We start from the raw sequence: 24,680 nt of genomic DNA, 5'->3' as shown, positions 1-24,680 counted from the left end.
GGGGGTATAGTAGAGTAGGATGGCTGTCCAACTTTGGGAATCTCTATCATCTGCCTGTCTTTCTATCATCTGTCTATCCACCTCATCTCTCACTGCGAGTGTGTGTGTGTGTGTGTGTGTGTGTGTGTCTACACATCTGTGTTCACATTCTAATGTTCCTCGATCATATTCTTCGAAATATAAAAGGTCAAGAAGATATTAATTAAGTCAGCATTTAATTAGCCATGTTCATGGATGCATTATATTCAGTATGATGGCTAAAGACGAATAAGATGGGATATATACCTCCATAAATATGCTACTTCCTTGGGAAACACAAATATAGCTAAAACATTATTGTGCACTCTGGAATAAGAATTTAGCCATACAATCACCCTTAACAAAGAGTGGCCTCCCGCTGTTTTAGACGTTTCCTCCTGCATGCCTCAGCAGAGACCTAGTATGATCTAACTCACCTCACAGGCCCAGGACTATAATTTTGTACACTGTGTACTATTGTCCTGCCTGCTACTTGTTCTCTAGTCTACTGCCCTAAATCTCATCCACCTTTTAAACACAAGGATAATCCCTACAAGGATAATCCCTACATCCTCAGGAAAGTCCCCCAGACTAATAAAAAGATTGGCTTAAACAGGAAGGCTACTAAGGGCACAGAATGGGATTAGGTACTAAGATAGCAGATTCAATTCACTGTAAGAAAACACTGTGGCTCTCTAAGCAGGCCTTGTATGTAATGGAGGTCATAACTCACAGTCTGCCCTTTAGATTGGCATAAATCTTAACCAACCTATGTTCCTTGCCAACCTTGCTCTCTGTTGACTCCTCTCAGGCTTGGAAGAGAAGAGATCATGTAAGAATCCACTGTATCCTCACTGGCACTCACTGAAACTCAGGAAACCTGCCTTCATAGAGCATCATTACACGTGGATGAGGAGGACACATCCTTGCTGTGAAACTGGGTTTTTCTGAGGATGGGAGTCTGGTTCCACGAGAGAGCCCAATGAGGTCAAGTGATGGGCTGGTGAGATGAGCCTGGTAGCTAAGCACCAGACTACAGGGACAAATGTGTGGAGGTGATAGGCGCCCGAAGACTACTGAAGGAGAAAAGCAAATCTAAACAGTTTCCTTTCCTCTGCACTAGACCAGCAGCACCAGGATCCTGCAGTTACCTGAGGTTTCTTCACCTTAATGATCCAGGTGGGCGGGACAATGACAGCAGCGTGGGCCCCCAGAGAGCAGGGTTCCTCGATGTGATGCAGCATGAAGCAGGTCACCTTATTGTGAAACTGAAGAGAGAAACAGGCTAATGAGCAATTCTGAGTAAGAGGTCATTCACAGCAAGAAGGGATAGCTACACACACACACACACACACACACACACACACACACACACTCACTCACTCACTCACAGGCAGGCTCACAGGCACACGCACAAACACACATAATTACACATTAAGAAACACATGCATCTCATCAGCATTCAACCATCTAACCACAAGCTTAGAGACCAGATCAATTCATTCCAGTTAGACATAACAGTTGTAAATAAGAGCCTAGAAGGATGGCGCCTGCTAAGACATTCTAACTGTTTAATGGACTATGTATATAAAGATGCCGAGTCTTGAAGGGCTCTACTAACCTTAACTACACACAACTGTTTCTATTATATGACATAGAGAAGAAAATGACAATTGGGAAGGCAATGGCCATCTCCTTGACTTTTTGCTTCTACAACTGTTGCTGTAAATCCTCCCAAGTAATCTTTCAAGTGTGGGGAGCCAGGAAGGAAGCAAGTGGTCTCTTCCAGAAAGCTATTAACCTCAGTGGTAACAAAACACAAAGAGATCGTGTCTACTGGGCTTATCTAGAGCCTTTAAAAATACAGTGGTCCTATTACACTCTGCAGGCCTTCGGAGCTTGTTCATTACAGGAGGGAAGAAAACATGAACTAGTAACAGTCACCAGAACACCCCAGTGTGTGTGAGCGTGGGGGGGGGGTGGCCCACCACTCTTATCGTGAGGCTGGCACTGTGACCTCAGTCTAACCATATTTTCAGTCACCTTCTGACTATGAGGTGATAGTCATGTGTGGGGATATTTCATTTCTAGTGAACATAAAAATCAGCTATGCAATAATTAAAGGATTTAAGTTCTAATCATAGTGACTTTTTATTTATACTTGAATTATACTTATTATAACCAACACACAATACACAATTCACATTTCAACCGAACTGGAGCTAAAGAGTGAAAGAAACCACTGATAATAACAATGTCGGGAGAACAGACATCAATTAGGACTGTCTGAGGAAAATGGGCACACACAGCTACCCTAATTTTATTCTACACTATCACAAAGACTTGGTTTTCACTTCTGCATACTGTCAAGATCGCCTGTGATCCAGTAGTTCATTAACATCAATCATGGATAAAATACTGGTTAAATAATTAAGAATTCTCCAGGCCACCCATTATTTGGGATCCACAAACAAACTGAACCTGAAGAATGTCACATCAGAAAAATATCCTTTGAACACCTCCTTTCAAATTTGATTGTTTTTTAAGCAATTCAAATTAAACCTCAATGCATGCCCATTGCATATTTACAGTAGTAAGGGTCTCAAACACTGTCTAAGCAACTCTTTCAACTTACACTTGAGTGATCTCTAAGCTAGAAACTAACAGGTACACTCAGGATTGCACAGCCTTTAAATGTTGGAGCCAAGACACACACACAGGAAACCCAGCTCCCTAGCCCAAGGTTTTCCTCCTGTATCATAGAGGATCAGTTATTTGTTTATTTATCTGATATCGAATTTCCTGGAAGGAATTACTTGTACTATTAAGAATATATTAATGCTATAATTTGTGTGACTATATTCTGCATATAAGCTCTTGTAAAATTGATTGCCATACTTTCTGGGACATTAAAAATCTGTGAAATTGGCCAAAGCTCGGCCACAACAGTAAAGTGAAAAGTGAGTCTCTGTAGTGAATCAGTAAGATGGCAGATTAACGAAGAAACTATGGGTGTTCACTGTAAAGTAGGATCAAGGCTTCAAATTAATGGACCCTGAATAAGACACCTCACCCCAGGGTCACAGGAGCAACAGTCTATCAGAACAGGCTCTTCCCAGCTCAGGAGAGCCAGCAGCATGGGAAGCATTAGGGACTAGTTGACACCTTAATACCAGAGGGAGAGCCTGTGTTTATGATGTAAAGTTTCACTATAAGTAGGATAGCCTTGTGCTTCTGAACATGTTTTTAAACAGAAACACAAAGTTTGCATGTATGATGACTGGGATAAAATGGAAATGCCAAGAAAAAAAAAAAAAAAAAAAAACACGGTATGATGGTGGTACAGCAAACACTGAACCTTCCAGACCAGTGGGTCTGCACCTGATAAGCAGAGGCTCTCGACAGAAGGAGGCCCTGGGGAAATTACGTTAGTGAGACTATTGGGTTGAATCTTACAGACTTGCTATAATGCAAAGAGTTTAACCCACAAAAATGTCAACTGCAATTGTTTCAAACTGCATCTGTTCCAGCCCCTTTGCTAGTGTTGAATCTACTGTGTGTAGACCTGTGAACCTTGAATCTAGCTAACACACACAGATCTTCTTTCCAGGCCTCCTTTGAACTAAACGGGTGATATCTTTTCATCTACATGGTCACTCAAAAAAAAAGCAGATGGGAAGCTGAAATGCTGTATCATATAATCCAAGCATCCAGGTGGCTGAAGCAGAAGGATCACAAATACAAAGATAGCACACTCTACATAGCAAGACTCGACCTTGAAAAACAAGTGTAGATAAGTTGAGAGACTTGAGGGGGTTGGTTAACAAACTGTTTCTGTAAGGGCCTGGGTGTGTTGCAAATACTCAACTCATCTCTGAGATACAAACAGAGCTACAGATAACCCATAAACAGTTGGGCACAGCTGTGTTGCAATAAACTATTACATAAAAATAGGTGGCAGCCATACTTGGCCCTGGATGCCATAGTTTGACAACTATGCTAGAGTAAAGTCCAAAAGCAGCCACAGAGGAAAGCAAACAAGCAAGTGCAATATCTGTTTTGGATGGAGGGGTCAAGTGCTTTTAAGAGTAGAAGAGAATGAGACAGGGGATCAAGAAAAGTAGAGTAAGTGGGAAATTAGTGCGGGATCTTAATGAATGTACATGGTCAAATATAAGGAAGCGCTCTGTTTCAGTGGGCATGTGGATGGCTAGCCAAACATCGAAACCTAAAGAGCAACACCAAAGGCACTCATTCTCCACAGCCCCGCAACAAAGTCTCTCACATCGAGACCTAGACCCCCAGGATGCAGAGTTCACTCAAGGCTCCCCGTGTTGGACTTTAGTATGAGGAGGAACCCTTAGCAGTCTCGTGGACAGGGAAGACATGTGGATGAACTAGGGGGAAGGAGCTCTCGAGAGTCTAATCCCAGGGTGAGAATCATGGAGGGTTTCCAAACTTTCATTCCAGGCTTCAAGTTAAATGAAAGAAGTATAATTTTTCTCTCTGTTTTTTCCCCCTACTTATATTTGCTATTGATCTATAATTTTACTCGCTTCTTCTAAGGATGCTGTATGAGAAAACTGAATATTTTTAGGGTAATCTTCCACATGTAGGCAGGAACCCAAGCATTGTTCCCAGGCCAGTCATGGTCACACGTGAGCCCACAACGCTTATTTCACCCCACACTTACCGCCTGCTTGCACCAAGAACAGCTGATGGCCACGATCTCTTTACTGTGGAAGGAGAACTTTTGCTGGAAACCCTGAGACAGTGGGACAAGAGACAGAGAGTTTCAAACCTCCTCATTACGGCCCACATTTGCCCTCCTGAGGTTCACTGAAGCGAGAGAGGCCGGAATTGTCCTCCATTGCTATAGTAACCATTACTGCAAGTGCCACAGAGCACTCCTCTCTCCACCTTCTGCCATAAAATCATTTTCTATTTCTGAGCTGTCTGGAGCATGAAACAAAGGAGGCAGTGGTGTCTCCCACACCACAAGCATCTGCAAGCTAGCCACACTAACATAAGAGAGTTTCCTTTAAAAACATGTCTCATAAACACATGTATATGTGTGAGTGCACATATAGCATATGTACACACACATATTTATCATAAACTATACATATTATAAACTACACTAAATATTTTTATCTAAAATAAAAATCATTGCTTCACCTAGTCACATACTATTGAGGCTCTGTTCAACTTTAGTATCTGAGAACCCAGGAAAAGATAAATTAAATACCAAAGGCAGTACCTAGATGCCAGGGTCTTGGAGAAGTCCAAGCTTAGAGTAATAAATCCGAAGGCTTTCACCCTCCCCTCAGGATGTTCCCTCTCAAAACAAGCAGCTTTTCAGTTTCATTCTAGCCAGCAAGCAGTAACAAAGACAATGCAATGGCCAAAGAGTCTCCTCAGACTAAAAAGCAAACCGACTCTCCCATCAAGATCGGTAATCCCCGAAGGAAGTACACATCAGTGTTCAAAGAATCTTCTCCCAGATTCAGCCACTTCCCTTTTCCTGTGTAGTTTCCCTGTCAAATCTAAAAGATTCAGTCTTGCAGCAGACTTCCTGGTCTTCTGGTTCTTATACTCTTTCTGTCCCTCCTTCCAAGACGTTCCCTGAGTCTTAAGTGTAGGGGGATGTGTTGTAGATGTTTCCTTTGGGCCTGGGCACCCAACAGTGAACTGTACTCTGCATTCTGACTAGCCATGGCTTTCTGTAGTGGTCTTCATCTCTCCTGAAAAGAAGTATCTTTGACCGAAAAGAGAGCTACACTTCACTGTGTATATAAGGATAGGTATCTAGATTGCAGTTAGGAATTACCATGGGTTAGGAAAGTGACAGTGGTAGACTCTCCTAAGAGATCTCTGACCTCACTCGCCCCTGGTAATTGGCTAGGTTTCCAGTACCAGGCATGATTTCCCTCCTGTTCAATAGGCCTTAAGCCCAATTTAGGGAGCTATTGGCTACCACCAAGATAGACGACAAGCCACTATTGTACCGTCATGGCTGTCTTGCTGTGCTGACCATTATTCTGGTTCACAGGTGTCACAGCTCAGTAGGACTAGTGAATGTTCTGCTCCTTTGGCAGATTGATTAGTACCTTATGATACTGCAAAAGCTAATCCTAGGGGAGGAGCATTTGGGGTCAGATCCAGCTCAAGTCTTCTTTGTCTTGTGTATTCAGTGTCTTCAGCAATGGGAACTTACCTTCAACTTCTGGGGATCAACAGAGGGCAATAACAATAGCCTATATCATTTTAGGAATCTTTTATACTCCCATGATCAACAACTCTAAAGGAGTTTTTTTGTGCCTGGCACTGGGGAATATATTAGAGTCTCTATGGTTCTTGGGTGAAGTATTATCACCTTAAGTACATAATTTCATTTAAACTGTGTGTATGTGTGTGTGCACATACATAGACTCATATGTACTATATGTAAATTTAGATAAATATAAAATGATTCCTTAAGGCTTTTTCAAGCATCCTTAGTGTTATTGTGTTATTCCCTCTTCATTCCCTTCCCTTCTATATTGACCTCCCTTCCTCTCCCCAATTAAAGCCCCTCCCACAGAGAGGATAGAAGGGAAAAGGGGAGAAACTGGAAACATGACTTCTTAATTTGGAATTGGAACAAGCCTCTCTTGGCTTTGTAGCAGCTTCTCCATAACAATCAACAACAGAGATAATATTTTTACTCTCTGTCCAGGGAAGAGTTAACCGCCCTTAGAGAGACTCCTATCCTTAGGATAGGTGCTTGCAAAATTGGCAGAGGGTTGGCATCTGGTATCTCACCCTTTGGGGAGACTTTGTTCAGCTCCCAGAACAATCTGAATGGCTCCTGGCCTAATGCTGCTTATGCTGAACCTCTGCTTTCCTTCTGGGAGTCCAGGATTGTGTTCTGTGTTATGTAAAAGATACTTGGGCAAACAAGCCTCAGTGAAATTCCTGGGCAAGGAGTCTTAATGAGACAGATAAATAATATTTCTATGTGTTTCACAGCTCACTACTGGAGGGACTCTGCATAGTCTGCAGGACTCCCAGTGGAAGCTGGTGGTACCTGGTTTCTTCCAGGCTTTCCCCTGTGTTTCCTTTGTGCTGACCTTGCTCTGTGTCTTTGTGTCACAAGAAACCATAGACAGGAGCTCCATGTGCTGCCTCCTGCAAGCCCTCTTGTGAAGCACTACACCCTGGGTGAACTCCAGGACCCCTGACACAGCCTCTCGAGCGATGTCTTGCTCAACCTCGCTCTGTCAACAGCAGGGGCTTTTCCCCCAGGACAACACTGCTTCTGTGTCACACATTAACTGAAATACAGGGTCAGCTTTGACATCCATATATCCACAGCAATCACCGGCATTTGATGAAATGTCAAAACCACTTGACAGGGATATTACTGAGGGGACACAAAATCTAATGGGTTAGAGGATGAGGTGTGGAAGGCTTTTCAAAAATGATAGCAAACTACTCAATGTGTCCCAAAGAGGCCAAAATGGCTAGCGTTGGAGACACTTGAAAAGTTCATTCAAGTCAATTTGGAGGGAGTAATAAAAGAGAGAGATGGCACATGTCTTCAGAGCTAGAGCAGAAATCTGTGACACTGTCTGATCAAATGAACAAGCGTCCAAGAGAAAGTATGATGGAGCTAATATAGGACAGAGCCCATGAATTTCTCAGGCACTAGACCTCATGCCTACCCAGGCATCCAGGTGTGTCTGCTGCTCATTGTACATGTGACACTGTTCATGTTATGTCTCGTCTCTTTATCAACAGTCTTTCCCCCCTTACTCTTTACTGCCACAAAGTAAGCTGGAATTCTTTCAGTGTGTGCCTCCTGATCAAAGGCTTCAATGACACCTCTTTCATTAAAGAATAAGCCATCCATCCAAGCATTTGGTACTACCCACAATCCTCCCAATCAGCTTTGGATATCTCTCTCTCTCTCTCTCTCTCTCTCTCTCTCTCTCTCTCTCTCTCTCTCTCTCTCTCTGTCTGTCTTAACTCAGCTATGAACATAGTGTTATACAAGATTTAATATCTTACCCCAAGTTTTCCAATACCATGCCTCCTCACAGGACCTTCACATCAGTCAGGCAGATAACCAGCCACTATAGACACGCAAACATGCTAGGTTTCTAAATTTCACTAATAAGTGCTCAATATTGCAATGCTGTGTGAGGGATCAATAGGGTAAAATGTATGGCACGATATCAACTGTAACCTCATTGAGATGTCTGCTAAATGTTATGAGTCAGGCACCAGTTCCTCAATTCATACATATCATACATATCATACATATCAGACAGCTGTACGTCAAACAGAAGCACAGGGATGGGAAAGCTGAGAAGAGTTCTTGGATCTTCTTATTGCCTAAGTGATTTTAGGCAAACCACGGACTTCTAACTTCTCTCTGAACCCAAAAATGGGAACAATTCAAAATCTCCAATTCATGATAAGTATCAAATGAGACAATATATTAAGAGGGTGTTATAATATCACGTACACACATATGTGGGGATGTCTATAAATATATATATGAAAGAGTACTTTTATTGAAAAATCCATCAGCAGGGACCTCTTCTACTTCTTTGCCAAGAAAACCTTCTTCTTTCTAAGATAAGACTGGGTGCTACTCTATTCACTGATTCAACTTGTGCACACTCAGTTGCCTCCTCATTGTATTGCATATTAGCCTTTCAGTTTCATGAAGAAAACAGTCTATTGGGGTGCTAAAGCCAGACTGATACCCAAAACAAATAAGGCCAGTCACAACTAGGGCGCTGAACATAATGGTTATATAGAACTGCAGGTCCCTGGGAATTGAGCTTCGAGATAAGCAGCTTGGTGTTTTATTTTGGATTCTATTCCAGCTGAGTCACAGAGACCATGGCTTCAGAGTTATCCAATACAAGGACATAAACAGAGCTTCTTCAGAGCTTTTATGGACCAAGTTCCCATAGACTACCTACTATGGAGAGAGTTTGGTCAGTCTCTTAAGTGTAATAAAAAAGGGCCAGATCCTAATCACTCAGCTTAATTCTGGTCCAGATCTGCTATTATGGTACTGACAGATGCCCTGACTGAATTTTAAATGGCTCTGTGGTTTTTCAGGGCTATTTTGCTCGGCCCTATGAAAGAGGAAAGTAAGGACAAGAAGCCAGATGCTTTGGATCTAGCTGACTTTAGACTAAAAATACCAACCAAGTGACTCTGCTGTCTCTTTGGAGATTTTTTTTCCAATCAAATTGAGCTTTTGGAATAAAGTTGAAATAAGAATTACTCTGAGTGGCTTCAAAGTCTGTTGCCTCTCTCTTCTACCATGTAAGAAATGGCACTCAGCTTTACAGACTTGGCTGAAACCAGAGAAGGGGGCTCTATGTGAAATGGACTGAAATTATTTTACTGATTTTATTTTAACTGAGGTTGGAGGTGGGAGAATCTCTTGGCTAGAGGCCAGTCCTTGTTTGATTTGATCCAACCCAAGAGTAGATATTCTACATGTCTCCAAAACTTTAAACGGCAACAACAAAGTAAGTCTCTCCAATGTCCACCAACATGCCTAAAGGCTCATAAAGTGACTAAAAAGTCCAAACCTAGTTGTGACTAGCCTTATTTGTTTTGGGTATCAGTTTGGCTTTAGCACCCCAATAGACTGTTTTCTTTATGAAGCTGAAAGGCTAATATGCAATACAATGAGGAGGCAACTGAGTGTACACAAGTTGAATCAGTGAATAGAGTAGCACCCAGTCTTATCTTAGAAAGAAGAAGGTTTTCTTGGCAAAGAGGTAGAAGAGGTCCCTGCTGATGGATTTTTCAATAAAAGTACTCTTTCATATATATGTTTATAGACATCCCCACATATGTGTGTATGTGATATTATAACACCCTCTTAATATATTGTCTCATTTGATACTTATCATGAATTGGAGATTTTGAATTGTTCCCATTTTTGGGTTCAGAGAGAAGTTAGAAGTCCGTGATTTGCCTAAAATCACTTAGGCAATAAGAAGATCCAAGAACTCTTCTCAGCTTTCCCATCCCTGTGCTTCTGTTTTATGTACAGCTGTCTGATATGTCTGATATGTATGATATGTCTGCTATGTATGAATTGAGGGACTGGTGCCTGGGTCATAACATTTAGCAGACAGGATTCACTGACCATGCCCCATGACATTTCAGAAGGGCACAGCTCAGCTCAGGACCTTGAAACTCAGGCAGAAACCTGTAAGAATGGCTACCAGCTTCTATGTAAATGTCTGTATGGATGTATCTATCTAGTTATGATACTTGTATTTAATCTTTTATGGCCATCCTAATTTGAGGATGAAAAGTGTGTGTCTGTAAATGTGTTTACGTATATGTGTATGTACGTACATACGTGTGTGTGTGTGTGTGTGTGTGTAGTACTTGTGTGTATGGTGTATGTATGTGTTCACATGTGTGTGAGTGTAGTAAGCTGTGCCCTCCTCATTTGCTCTCTGCCTTATTTCCTTGAGTCAGGATTTCCCACGGAAGCAGAAGCACACTATTTCACTGGTGTTCTTCTGTTGTATTCCCCACCCCCTGCTATGATGGCTTACCAGAAAGCTCCAGATAGCATAGCGCCTCTGTCCACCCTCTAGTGAGGGAGTAACTGGTGCGTGAGTCCACACTAAGCTCTTTACACTGGTGCTGGGGACCTGCCCTTACATCCTCTTGCTTGTGTGGCAAGTTCTCTTACCCACTAGCCTCTCCCCAGCCCATAACAAAAACATTTTCTACAGAGAGTGAGCATTCTGTTCAATAAAGACCAAGCTGTATAAGACTTTGAATGCTGGGCTTAATTCTTATCCTAGAATTCCCATGAGGTTTCTTCTTCTTTCTTTTTTTTAATTGTTTTTGGTTTTGCAAGGTAGGGTTTCTTTATGTAGCTCTATTTCTGAAACTTACCCTGTAGACTAGGTTGGTCTTGAACTCACAGAGATCCACCTGTCTCTGCCTCCTGAGCACTGGGATTAAAGAAACCTCCTGGGGGCCACCACCACCTGGCCCCCAGGAGGTTTCTTAAGCATTTTCCTATCAATGCAACTGGCTACAATTATTATAATGCTCCTCTGAGGAAACTTATTTCTACCTGATTGACCCATAATTGATACCTTTACCAGTAAAAATACCATTTTATCTTGATACTATTTTTTAAGCAGTTGGGTTCCAAGAAAGAAAGAGATTGGCTAAAATAGTTTAAATTTTAAGCTGTAGAGCAGGATTGATGTTAACACAGTTATCAACAAAGAAATCAGGACAGCTTGAACAGAATCATGTAACTGATAATCATGCCATCTGTATGATTGTGCAAGAAATAACTGATTGTACTCAACCCCTAACTACCAACTTGAAGAAAATACACTTCCACTAGTGGGACTAACTACAATTTATTTTTGTGTGAACTTGAGTGCTGTTTATATATATATGATTCAAAACAATTTTGACACTAATTTGAGAAAGAGACTTTTTAAATTTTCTGAAATTAGTGAGACCCTGTCTCTCCTGGATTAACAAGTTGTGTTGAGGGTAGTGGGGGTGAGTAGGAGATGTCTTTGGGAGAAATAGTCCAGCATCTAGAAATAGTTTTGACTTCGTTTGGGGGTTGCACTACATATAATCTTCTAGGAGGCATCTAAAGGTATCTTAGAAGCTGCAACTCAAAAGGCCTGGCTCCACATCTCACTAATGCCTGTAGGAGAGTGAGGTCACTGAAGCCTAGGAGCAGGAGTAGGAGAGTACAGGATAAAGAGGGGCAGGACTCAAAGGTGTACAGAGCTTCTCTGTGTGGGAACATTCTTCTATAACATAATGCATTAGTTATGAACATAACAATGTACAACCCTAGTTATACTATACATATTAGACATGATTTTTGAACCAATAATAGATGAATTATCAGGAAACACAGAAGATAATTCTAACACTAATGCCAGAATGAGAACCTGAACAAAAATGTGATCCATGCTATGCACAGTAGAGATGGCTGAGTTGTAGTGATGGAGGCAGAGGCAACTGAAATTTCATAGAAACTGGCATGCTAGGGAGCCACATTGGGTACAGAAGGAAAGCCCAGTTGACTAGGATCTCTAAGAGATCCACAGGACACAGCATTAACCAAAGCTATAATATTCATGTTGCTGGGAAAGTCACCATTGTGTCAAGAGATTCACAGACAGAACTCCTTTGAAGCTTAGTCCTGATGGGAAGAAATGCCTCACAGAGTGAGCAGTCTGATAGGAATCAGAATTACAGAATTACAAAACCATAGGGATAATGTGGCAGCACTCAGCCATCAAAGTACAATGATAGGCTTCTGTGGACTAATGCTTCAAAGGAATATGGCCTAGAGAGAAAACATAACCAGTTAATATGCCCAACATGCACAGAAGCTACAAGACTTCTGATACAAATCTCAGTCAATAGAATCAAAAGAAAGCATGGATAAAGGATCACAAAAGTGGGGAGGGAGCATATAGTCCAATAAAGAGTCACAATATTCTGCTCTGTCCCTTGTCAAATGTCAAAGATGGAACCCATGGACTGAAGGATTAGGTAGGATCCCTGGGCTGCGGCAAGGTCCATGGTAACATTTCACTGTTTCTAACTAAGAGGACTTGTGACCTTAATGTAGGTAGTTGAAAACTGAGGAGAGAGAAGTATTCAAACAATTTGAGGAAAATTGGATAAGTGTTCAAGTTAATGCATCTATCTTTAGAGGTAGGCAACACCATTGTTCTCTCAATGTAGATAACAAGGGTATAAGAGGCCCAGGGTTTGTTTGTTTACTTGTTTTGTTATTGTTGTTTTAGAGGACACAGATTCTGGGTTCAATCTCCAGCAAAGAGAGTGAGTGAAAGGAAGGTAGGAAAGGAAGAAAATAAAGAGAAGGATGGAGGGGGCAAGGGTAGTAGGAGGAAAGGGAAAAGAGAAGAAAAGAAAAAGAGAAGAGGGAGGTGAACGGGAGGGGGAAGAAGATGGAAAAGGAAGTCCACCCTGGACCAAGGCTGATTTGTCCACTGGTTCTGCCTGTTCTTATATATTATTATATAATAAGGAAAGACATGCCTGATGACTGGCAGACCCCAGTGCTGTTTCCTGGGTCTCTTGTGAAAGGACTACCATAGCAACAATACCCAAGGGAACCTCATGAAACCCTCCCAGCCATACATAAATCAAAAGTAATAAATTCTCCAAGCACTGGTGTTAGATGACTTCCAATGGTTGACCTGAGTTATGACAACAGTATTGTTTTTCACATTTACTTATTTTCTTCTGTGGGTGTATGTATGTTTGTATGAGACTGGTGTGTGTGTGTGTGTGTGTGTGTGTGTGTGTGTGTGTGTGTGTGTGTGTGTGTGTGTAACACCAGTTCCAGCACTACAAAAACAAGATGCTACTGAAGAAAAATGCTGAACCATAGGGAAATGAACCAGCATGCTATGATTACAGCTGCCAAGTTCAGGATCTTTCAGCATTTAGAATAGGACATATGGCTCTTGATTTGTCAGATCAATTCTTTTCCAGACTTTAAAACTATTTGCATTCATGCTCATGGTTAGCAATATGTTTTTCTAGGCTTGTAACTCCCTTGGGTGTTATCCAGGTCCAGTGACAAGTACCTGAACCAAAGAACACTGCCCATCACTTCTTCTGCAATATCAGTGACATTGTGTTAAAAATGGCTGAAGAGGAAATGCCAGGTAGACTGCAGGATTTAGAAAGGGAGAAAAAGTGGTCAAGCCCTCCAAACAATCACAAAAACTTGTGTGAGTGAAGCCAAGGGGCTCAAGCATCCAAGGCATGCGGAAATATTCTCTCCAACACAAAGAGCAAATGACTGCATTTCAGCATTTTTGTTCCTTCTTTGGTTTCTAGAGACAGTGTATTCCACACTCAAGACTATTGCCATGACCGCTTAGTGGATGGTATGAAATGCTTCTAGTTTACCATATGATTCAAACCAGGAAAGAGCTTTCCCACAAGCCCTCTCTGCAGTAAGGGTAGCCCTGCCACTCCAGGTACTTAGGGGGATAGGAGAGGAGAGCTGATCCTTATGACACAAGAAAAATTACAACACAGATTCTAGGATTCCAAAACAAGCACATGTCCTCTGCAGGAAATGACTGTACACCTTGCAAAAGCAGCTAGTGTTGTGTGGTTGTGCGGGACTACCTGACCAGAAGTCACCAAGCTGTCATGAGCTGGGTTCTGTCATAAAGACTGTATGGGCTCTGGCATGAGCAGGACCAAGGATTCACTAGAAGCCCCGTATCATCTCCTGTTACAGCATCATGTCATTCACTACATTCACATGGATAAATATATAGAAGACTGTGCTGTCCATTAGGAAGGGCAGGGAGCATCTAAGATTGGGATGTGTGTAACTTAGTGTCTAAGTGCAGGACAAAAGTGGATTATAGCTGCCCAAGGTCTGCTCTGAGTCCTTCGGAGACACAGGTAAGAAGAACTCTTCACCATGGGCATAAATTCAGGCAGAACAATTGGCTGTGCTCATCATCTAAAAAGATAGTGGCCTGACATTAAGATACATTAGGACTTACAGTGATAGTGAATGGCTTGGCTAGTTGGTCAGGGGCCTAGAAAAAAGAAAGAAGTCTGGAGAAGAGTATTGTGGATAGACATATGAGAGTAAAAACCATGAAGATCATTGTTGTGGATGTAAATGCCCACCAGAGAGAACTCACCTTGTAAGAACTAAAAACACTGCTATAACTGTTAATGCCACAGCCTGCTATTACTGGCACCATTTGGTTCTAAGTGGATCACCTGCTGTAGCAGTGAGAGATGCTGTTTAGGTCCAAAAGTGTGGGCTTCCTCTCATCAAAAATGAGCTAGCTACTGTCACTGCTGAATGTCACTTGCCAGCGAAAGACACCAAATCTGAGTACCAACCATGGCATCAACTCTCAAACTGAAAAACCAGTTACTTAGTAGAAAAATGATGCTGCTGAAGCCTTTCCTAGAAAGGGCATCAACTCACCTGGACTGGAAACAACACACCTACAGCATCTGGCATGCCTGTGCCAGGCCAGCACAACGCTGTACCAGTCCAGAGAAAACACTTCAGAAGCGAGAGTGTGACCAGGAGATACACTGGTCCTGTCATGTCACATCCAACCCAGAAGCTCCTCAACTGAAACTAAATGCAACAGAGGTTGAGAAGGATGTCCTGCAAGCACTGTGCTCACAAAGCCCACGACCACTTCCCAGAGCAGCATGCAGGTGCCCTGCATACACCTAATCGCGCTGTCCCACTTTGGGAATTTGTCATTCTCACACTAATAACCGTGGGTTCTAAGAAGCTGAGGTCCATCATGAGACATAGCTGGACGGTTTCAAACCCTGAACTATTGCTGCCTCTATTCACTGAGGATTTTTGTGTCAAGAGACCAGCAGACACAGAAAGGTGTCACTGCTGAGAGTAATTGAACTTCGTTATTGGGAGGAAGGTAGTTGCTATAACAATGGAGACTTGAAGACTACACCTAGTACCTGGGGAATCCTCTGGAACTTTGAACATTTTCCATCATAAATAGAAAATTACAGAAGGCAAGAGCTGGCTGGGATCAGACCACCCAAGGGAAGGGACACTGTTCCCAGATACACACCAGGCAGGCCATCTACACCAGAAGGGCTAGTTAAGAGTGAGGTAAATCTACAGTGGCTTCTTATCAGCACTGGACTAGTTCATATCAGAATGGAGTGCTGTTTTACTATAAATGCCTCTAGCCAGCAGAAACTGATACATAATTAGGAATTACTAAGACCTACACCTAAACTTTTACCAAAGTAATCGACCAATATTTCCTGGCCAACATCCTAGCCCTCTTGGACATTCATTCAGACGTATCCAACTTGTTTAAACAGATTCAGGTATGAGTTTGAAGTAGTTTTTCCCTAAGTTCCATTTACAAGGAGAACCTGGACTCCTGCTCCCCAGTTAGGAAATAAAGCAATAGCTTTCTTGCTGTAGAGACTGGTTTAAAAATACATGAGGGAAGTTCCCTTTAACAAGTTAATTTATCTCATATGTGATTTCTTACCATATTTTATCACACCTTTTTCTTTTTCAGTACTGGGATGGAACCAAGTCTTCAAGCGTGCTAAGAAAGCCACCTTTCACTGAGTGCCAGCATATAGTTTATTTTTTTTAAGTTGTATACCTTTTTATTTTATGGGTAAGAGTGTTTGCCTGCATGCATGCATGTGTACCATGCTTGTGTCTGGTGCCCACAGGAGTAGAAGACGCTGGATCTCTGGGAAGTTGAGTGACAGGTGGTTGTGAGCTGCCATGCAGGTGCTGGGAACTGAACCTGTGTTCTCTGAAAGAGCAAGGGCTGCTAACCACTGAACTATGTCTCCAGCCCCACATTGCTCTATTTTTAACTGAAGGGGACTTTTCATGGCATCACTGTCTGAAGTGCCTGACGCTCTTAAGCTCTACACCAAGGCAGGGTAGGAAGTATGTTCCTCAGAAATTAGATCAAGAAAAGTGACTTGATGTTCTAGGGACCCTTTCCTCCTACTGGGTTGCCTCATCCAGCCTTAATAGAAGAGGAGGTGCCTAGTCTTACTGAAACTTGATATGCTATGGCTGGCTGATATACATGGGAGGCCTGCCCTTTTCTAAAGAGAAAGGAGGAGGAGTGGATAGGGAGAGAGGTTTAAGGGAGGGACTAGGAAGAGAGGAGGAAGGGAGGGAGGGGGGAATGTGATCGGGCTGGGGAAAAATTTTAATTAATTAACTAATAAAAAGTTTTTCTAAAACACCCACAACATAAAATTAAACCAAAGTTAAAAAAAAAAGGAAGGAAAGAAAAATGACTTGAAAAGGTGGTGAGCATCCAAGACCATAAGCATGTCTTCCACAGGTGGCTTCTTCCAAAAGCAGAGCCATGGTGAATGGTGACTGAAAAGCTGCTGTGGTGGCCTGGGGAGCCAGCAGACTGTCCCAGGATGCCCCGGGGATGTGCACAGTGCAGCTGGCAACAGTCAGCTTGGTGGTACCAGAACTTCTTTCCATTCTCCGGGTAATCTTGTTCGTTTGCTGGCTACTCCTATGTTCCAGCCCCTTTTCCCCTCAGCTAACGTATTCCTGCCTTCTTTCCTCTCCCTGAAAACCAGGGATTGGACATGTTTGGGATATTTAATCACTCCCTTCTCCTTTCTCTTAAATATCCTCTCCCTTCCTTTCCCTCCAATTCTTATTTCCATTTCTGCCCCTCTGTGGACTTCTAGGTGTGTGGTTACTTTTCCCAGTGCTTTAACTAACTGCCTGGCAATAACGTAAGGAGGGGAGGATTTACTGAGGCTCACAGTTCCGGCCTATCATGGCAGAGAAGGCATGAGGGCAGGAGCCTGGGGCAGCTGGGAAGCAGAGAGGAAGAGGGGAGAGCAGGGGAGAAAAAGAGAGGGAGGGAGAGAGAGGGAGGGAGGGAGGGAGGGAGGGAGAGAGGGAGGGAGGGAGGGAGGGAGGGAGGGAGGGAGGGAGGGAGGGAGGGAGGGAGGGAGGGAGGGACAGGGAGGGGAGGGACAGGGAGGGGAGGGACAGGGACAGGCAGAGGGAGAGGGAGAGGGAGAGGGAGACATGGGTGCTGGTGCTCAGCTCACTTTCCCCTTTTTATCCACCCCAGGACTGGAGCCTATGGAATAGTGCTGCAAGCATCCAGGGTGGAGCTTTCTTTTTGGAAACACCTCACAGTCACACTCACAGTTGTGTTTCCATGGCGATTCTTAATCTTGTCAAGCTCACAATCAAGGTTAACCACCACAGAGTTCTGGTAAGAACAGCAGTGTTTGTAAATATGTTATGTACCTTATATGCAGACACATGTGCAGATACATACATATATACACATATATACATATATATATATATGGATTTTTAAGATTCTCAAGACTGCATATTTTATCAACTTAAAGAGCAAAAAAGTTATATATTTCTTCTTCTGATACATATTAAATTGTTTTTATTGTTATTTGGATATAGTTTGCAATCAATTTTTCATGTACAAAGGGGAAATAATTCTTATCAATTAATATCTGAGTCTCATATTCATATATCTTGGACACCCAGAGGACTTTACAAGCATTTTCTTATAATTTTGTGCCTTTGAATGAGAGAGAAATGCAAATACTTCAAAAGTAAGAAGAGGGTTTATATGAGCGAGAATTGTTGAAGCCAAGGTTGGATAAAGCACCGGGACAAATAACCAAATGAATGGAAGCACAGGATCTATGAACCAAAGGCTGAGGGGCCCCCAACTGGATCAGGCCACCTGAACGGGTGAGACAGTCATTTGGCTTGATCTGTTTGGGAGGCAGCTGTGCATTGGTGCCAGGTCCTGGGCTCGTTGCATGAGTTGGCTGTTTGAATCCTGGGACTTATGCAGGGACACTTGGCTCGGTCTGGGAGGGGGGAATGGACCTGCCTGGACTGAGTCTACCAGGTCAACCCCGGTCCTCGGGGGAGACCTTGATCTGGAGGAGGTGGGAATGGGGGGTGGGCTGGGGGGAGGGGTGGGCGAGAGGGGGAGAACAGGGGATTCTGGGGCTATTATGTTGAACTGAATGGTGTTGTAAAATAATAATAATAATAATAATAATAATAATAATAATAAAACCAAAAAAAAAATAAAAAAAAAAAAGTTTCTCGATGAACTTTTTTTTGTTTGCTTCTCAATTACTGCATTTGAAGTGGTCATTTTATGAAAATCTTTTTACTTGAGAAGTATCCCATTGCATTTTGATAAGACTCAGAAGGGCAGTGCACACAGGATCATGAAAGGTTATAAATCAAAAGTGAAGATTTATTACCAGGCTTATGCCTAGCGTCAGATTCTGGGGAACAAAGACAGAGAAAAAGAAGGGGGTTATGATGTACAGCCACAAAAGGAAGGAAGTAGAAAGGGGACTTTTGTCTCAGGACCATCTGCCTTGGGATCAGATGAACCACAGCAGAAGGGAAGCTGCTATTGGCTGAGACATCAGGAAGGATTTCCAGTCTGGCCCTGCATTTTTGGACTCCGTTCCACACGTGTGACTGGAGTTCACCTACACCAACAGCCCCAGTGGCGGCGAGTGTGGGTAACTGCTGAAGGGAGAGCAAAGAATTCTGGGGTAATTGTGGTACTTCATGTGCTGTGTCCATGAGGGAAGTGACAGGTCAAAGACAGAGGAAGAGGAGCAAGCGCAAAGTGGCTCTGCAGGTGCAGCCAAAGGATGCATTCACTGGAGGGCTCCAGCAAAACCCTGAGCATCTTGTCTCCTTATTTTTAATGCTTTTGTGATGCAAATAAAATGCAAAAGGCTGTAGGTTTTAAATATATAACTTGATGAGCTTGGAGATAAGCATATACCTGTGAAACCAGATCCACAAACTGTGCCAATAACATAGTCATAGCCTCCAAAAGCTTTCTCCCACCTGCTTTATTTTCAGAAATAAGAAAGTTTACATAAAGGCTGGGGGTGTAGCTTAGTAGGACAATGGCCGGCTAGCAGTTCTGAAGGCCCAGGTTCAATTCCAAGCACCACAAAAAGCAAGGAAGGAAGAAACAAAGGAGGGAGGCAGGGAGGGAGAGAAGGAGGAAAGGAGGGAGGGAAGGAGGGAGGGAGGGAAGGAAGGAGGGAGGGAGGGAGGGAGGGAGGGAGGGAGAGAAAACACGGTGAGAAAGAGGGAGGATGTAAGCCAGTTTACATAAGATCAAACCTCTTAGCAAAATGCCATGTATCCAAGACAACGCTGTTGACCCTAGGGACCAGACTACACAGTAGATCTCTAGGACTTACTGGTCTTGCATGACTGAAACTTTGTCCCCTTTGACTGAGACCTCCAACTCCTCCTCCCTGCATGAACTCAGATGAGATTCCAGTAAGTGAAATAATCAGATGGCAAGGAGAAGTGAAATGATCAAATGGCGAGAAGGACATCATGAAAGCACCTCTAGGCTGCACCTAATGTAGTGAAGAGTGAAATGATGGCCGTCTCCATCTCTCTTGCTCTCAGCCACAGATGGGAGAAAGGCCAGGCTTCTAACAGTTCTCTTGGAAGGGCCGCTCGGAGAGCTCAGGCAGCTTATATGGCCTGGTTCCTCTCCATGACTGCCCCACAGCTAGTGGTGAAAAGCCACTCTGTCATCACAGGACAAACACACAGGCAGGCGAAGAACAGAATCTGCCCAAGCAGTGCACACAGGCTCACCCAGGTACTTCCATATCTCACCCAAAGCCAGCAGTGCATGGAAAGTCGATTCTGGTGCACACACCTTTTCAGATCACTATAGAAAGGGTCTTTCGTTTCTTTAATGGAATGTCCCCCAGTGTTCCAGGGGAGTATTTGCCATTATTTCTCAACCTATAATCCCTTTCACTATGATGTCTCAACTGTACCCCCCACCGAATGTTTTTAATTACCTTCTCATTTATCTATTACAAAAGCTATTATGGATAGTTTAAGTGTGTATTCTTACATACTACTCCTCATTCATCTTAAGTTACTTTTTTTTAAAACAAAATCCATTACAATCAAAGAGTTAGATTTCACCTTTTCCTGTTATATATACTTAACTATTTGAAATATATACATGTGAAAGTATATGTTCCATGAACAAATAATTCATACTGATATGTCCTGTCTAGTTAGGGGACTGAAAAGCATCAGAACTCCAGACCCAGGTTTTATGAAGTATCGTGGTATGAAAAACTGCCTCCAAGATTTGATGTCTGGGGGCTGGCAATGCGGCTCGGTGGGCTGAGTTCCTGGCACCCACACCAGGGCTAACAGCTGCCTGTAACTGCAGTTTCAGGGAAGGTGAGTGACACCCTCTTCCGGCCTCTGTGAGTGGGTACTTCATGCGTGTGGTGCACAGACATATGTGTAGGCAAAACATCTATACACATAAAACATAAATAATATTTTTAAATGCTATAAAGTGTGCTTAATACTTCAAAAATATTAAATATCCAAAAATTCAACTTATGAATTTTAAAAAGCAGCTGCTTTGTTTTGCAACATTTTTATGTTCCCAGACAAAAAAATGAAAGATATGTTTTCAAACTGTGATTGACAAACATGTTTCTATAGTTACACTAATGAGTAAGTAAGTAGGTTTTAATGCCTGGTATTCTGAAAGAATGGAGGGTCCAGTCAGCCGGAATCATTACTATACTTTTCCTCTGCATTTTGACACTTTAAAGAACTTTTGACAACTAATTACTGAGTGCATTTGGGTTGAATGAACACAGTGGACTATCGTCATGAATAATTAGTTACAGGCAGACTTAGCATTGCATCCTAGCTTTTACCATAGATTGCAGACCCTATAATCCCACAGTACAAAGTTGGCCTTTATGGACTGGCCTTGAACTCTAGTTTGCATTGGCTCTGGCCATTATTGACTGGAAGCAAATGGGGATATGTATGTCCCTCTCTGGCAGGACATCTCAGCTGGTGAATCATGTGATCCTCACAGGCTCTGGTCTCTTTGGGTCCCCCGTCAGCAGTCATCTTTGTGACCCCCACCACACCATTTTAAATATTTCCTTTATGTATCAAAGCCTCATCAGATTGGATGACTTGAGTGTGAGTGTCTCCTCTCTTTTCTGACTGCACTCTGCCTTGCTGATAACACAAAATATAAAGTACAATGTAAAACTATGCACAATGGTTCTACACTTGGTAGGCTGGAGTCCAGCTCATGTTAAAGAATTATGCAATTGCACCAAGGGCTCTCTCACGAGATAGCCACTAACAGTCATACATACACAGCCAAATGCACAGTCAAGGCTCAAGAGATAAGCCTCCAAATATTTATTTTATTGTTGAATTAAAAAGTAGAAATTGAAACAATCAATAACTCACTAACATTCCTTTAAAATCCCCAAAGTTTACAAACCACCAAAAAACACAAATAAAATTATATACACATAAAGAAGTTTTCCTAAGTGAAGTACTTATTTTTTAATTCTATTCCAATGAGTAAGTTACAGAATTATGGAACACACACTCGCTCCTCTGCTCTCCTCTGAGAGCAGTCTGTCTCTCTCTCTGTCTCTCTCTCATGTGTGTGCATGTGTATGTCTCTCTGTCTCTCTCTCTGTCTCTCTCTCTGTCTGTCTCTGTCTCTGTCTCTGTCTCTCTCTCTCTCTCTCGTGTGTGTGTGTGTGTGTGTGTGTGTGTGTGTGTGTGTGTGTGTGTGCGCGCGCGTGCCTGTGTGTGTGTGCCTGTGTATAAGGGAGAGGCTAGGTAGGGTTTAGAATCTAAGAAAGTGTAAGACTGGGTAACAGTGCTAACAGAAGTTACATAAAGCACCTGGACTTGATGTGACTTTGCAATCTCTTCCTCTGTAAATGGAAGCAGAGTCATTAGCTGGCCTCCAGTCTAGGGTAGAAGCTGGGATCCAGTGATGGTTATTTATTATCCAACAAAGAGGCATATATCTAAAAGCACCCATCTCATAACTGCTTGAGTCTAAGAATTTATAGGCAACAGGAATATAAATGCAGGAGATGAGTATAACAGCACTATTTTTATGGGAACATTGTGTGATGAGCCAGGACATGTCCACTGATACCCGTGGTGTTCAGCAAGCTGTGAGCATTTGTGGATGCTGCTTAAGAGCAAGGGCCAGGGAAGGAGACAAGGCCATAGCATCATAGGGTACAGAGTCCAGCACTTCTCCCTAGCTGACTAAGCCACCATAAAAGGAGGCTACAAAGAAGGTACAATATGGCTGCAGGGAATATTCCTCACAAAAGACATTGTGTTTATGGCTTCTCATTTAATAAAATGCATCCAACTCTATTATGGCCTGAACTGCTAAGTGGTGTGACGTACAGAGTTCTCCAGGATGGTGTTTTTTCCCAAAGAAAGGAAAGTATTCACCGGGGTGTCACCACAATGACATCCTTGCCTCCAAAACTAGCTACCCTGCCATCAACCTCTTCTTCCACATCCTCTCTCTGTTCTCGAAAATTACATTGTTCTCTGCAAAAGCAGAACTCGCCTTGACTGCCCATCTGCTTCTTATTGACAGCATTCAGTAGAATCCATGCTGAGTGCTACAGTGTCGTTGCTGCAGCAGACCACTGCATCTGTAAAGTCAGCCGTTGTACACTGGGGAAAGCTATGTCTCAAATAAGTCAAGATCAGCTCAATGGAGAATGTACAGCACCTACAACATTAGTCACACTGCCCACCACCCTTGCCGCACCTCACTCTTCCAAGCATCCCTGAGTCCTGGGGGGCGGCGGGGGGGGGGGTGAACAGAAACACCACTGAAGAAAGCATCTTTTACCAGAGACTGGACAGTGTCTCAAGAAAGCAACACTTTTCTAGCTTCAGACCACGTGGTATTCTAGACAGTTCTGCATCATGTTATGCATCATGATATACATGTCCACACTCGTGTATCGGCTCAACCACCCTCTTTTTTAATTTTATTCTTTGATATTTCTGATCAAATGAATAGAATGGGCCAGTAACCTTCATGAAGGACTTTAACAAAATAGGCAAACTTCCTTTCCAAAATTCAATGGGTCCTTGCACCAATGTAGCCATCTCTTGGGGGGGGGGTCATAATTTCCTTTTATTTAGATTATCATTGATTGTAGAGACATCTAGAAGAACTGAAAAGGAGACCTGGAGAAAGAAGGCCTTCCAGGAAAAAAAAAGGATTCAAGGGACATCACCTTTAGAGACAGGGCTCATCTACCTTGGGAGCTTGCCAAGGCCTGAGGAACCTGCTGTGGTGGCTGTGGGTGGCTGGGCCCTTACCTTACCACACTGCTTACATTTTCCCTCCTGCCGCCGCCTGTGGACCCAGTGGTGACGCACAAAGTTCTGCAAGGAAACAGAGAGAAGTGAGTAAGTTTTCATTTGCAGTCCTCAGCATTCATTGTTTGATGTTTTGGATTATAGATTTCTATATGCTATAATCCAAACCGGGAAAAGCACAGAAGTAAACATGTGTAGGTGTGACTTATTCAACAATAAACATGAATACAGTCAGAACAAATGAAGTTCCTTCTCCACTCCCAGCAATCTTCTGCACTGTGCATTCTGCTCAGCACCTCCTCCAGCCTTGCCTTTCCAGTGCCTAGGACACTGCACTTTCTTACTAGAAAAGTCCACGCAGATTTGTGAGTGGGGGGAAGGATCTCCAGCTGGGAGGTAGCTGTGGCTCATAAAAGAAAAACCCAAAGAGGGTTGAACAGTCAAAGGGAAGAAGCTGATGGGATTATCTCCAATTGGACTGAACAAGTGCACACGAAATGCTTCATATGGCGGATGTGCCACACCATACTAAACCTTATAGCCACAAGGAATTCCCAAGATCATATTCTCAGACACATCTCCCGATATAGGACACTGATTTGAGACACTGTCACTAGATAAAGTGAAGGAAGAGAAACGTTAAAGAAAAGAGATGTCAAAAACAAGAGGATTGGCGTATGGACAACAGCTGTTCATACACCACCCTTGGCCACCCTGAACTAGATCAGCTTTCAAGGTTGATTCTTGTCATAAACTTAGGAAAGTATTTTTCATGCCAAGTAGATGATCATCACCGGGGTAGACTCAAGTAATTCAATCTCCGCTAGCTGTATAT

The 24,680-nt window shown here is 42.8% G+C and overlaps 1 protein-coding gene across 5 annotated transcripts in view; it reads right to left on the bottom strand.

Moving 5' to 3' along the window:
• Dgki (diacylglycerol kinase iota) overlaps positions 1–24,680 on the bottom strand; it is a 452,147-nt gene that overhangs the window by 226,802 nt on the left and 200,665 nt on the right. For all 5 annotated transcript variants that reach the window (XM_015989976.3, XM_015989977.3, XM_076566517.1 and 2 more), the window contains exons 6-8: positions 23,846–23,911; positions 4,712–4,783; positions 1,170–1,286 (exon numbers count right to left, since the gene is read on the bottom strand). In XM_015989976.3, coding sequence (XP_015845462.1) covers positions 1,170–1,286; positions 4,712–4,783; positions 23,846–23,911 — 255 coding nt within the window. The remainder of the gene's footprint in view (positions 1–1,169; positions 1,287–4,711; positions 4,784–23,845; positions 23,912–24,680) is intronic.

This window comes from Peromyscus maniculatus, chromosome 3, assembly GCF_049852395.1.
Source record: "Peromyscus maniculatus bairdii isolate BWxNUB_F1_BW_parent chromosome 3, HU_Pman_BW_mat_3.1, whole genome shotgun sequence".
In the NCBI taxonomy this organism is placed as follows: domain Eukaryota; kingdom Metazoa; phylum Chordata; class Mammalia; order Rodentia; family Cricetidae; genus Peromyscus; species Peromyscus maniculatus.
The sequence above is the reverse complement of the archived record's forward strand: the minus strand, read 5'-3'. Positions and strand labels throughout refer to the sequence as shown.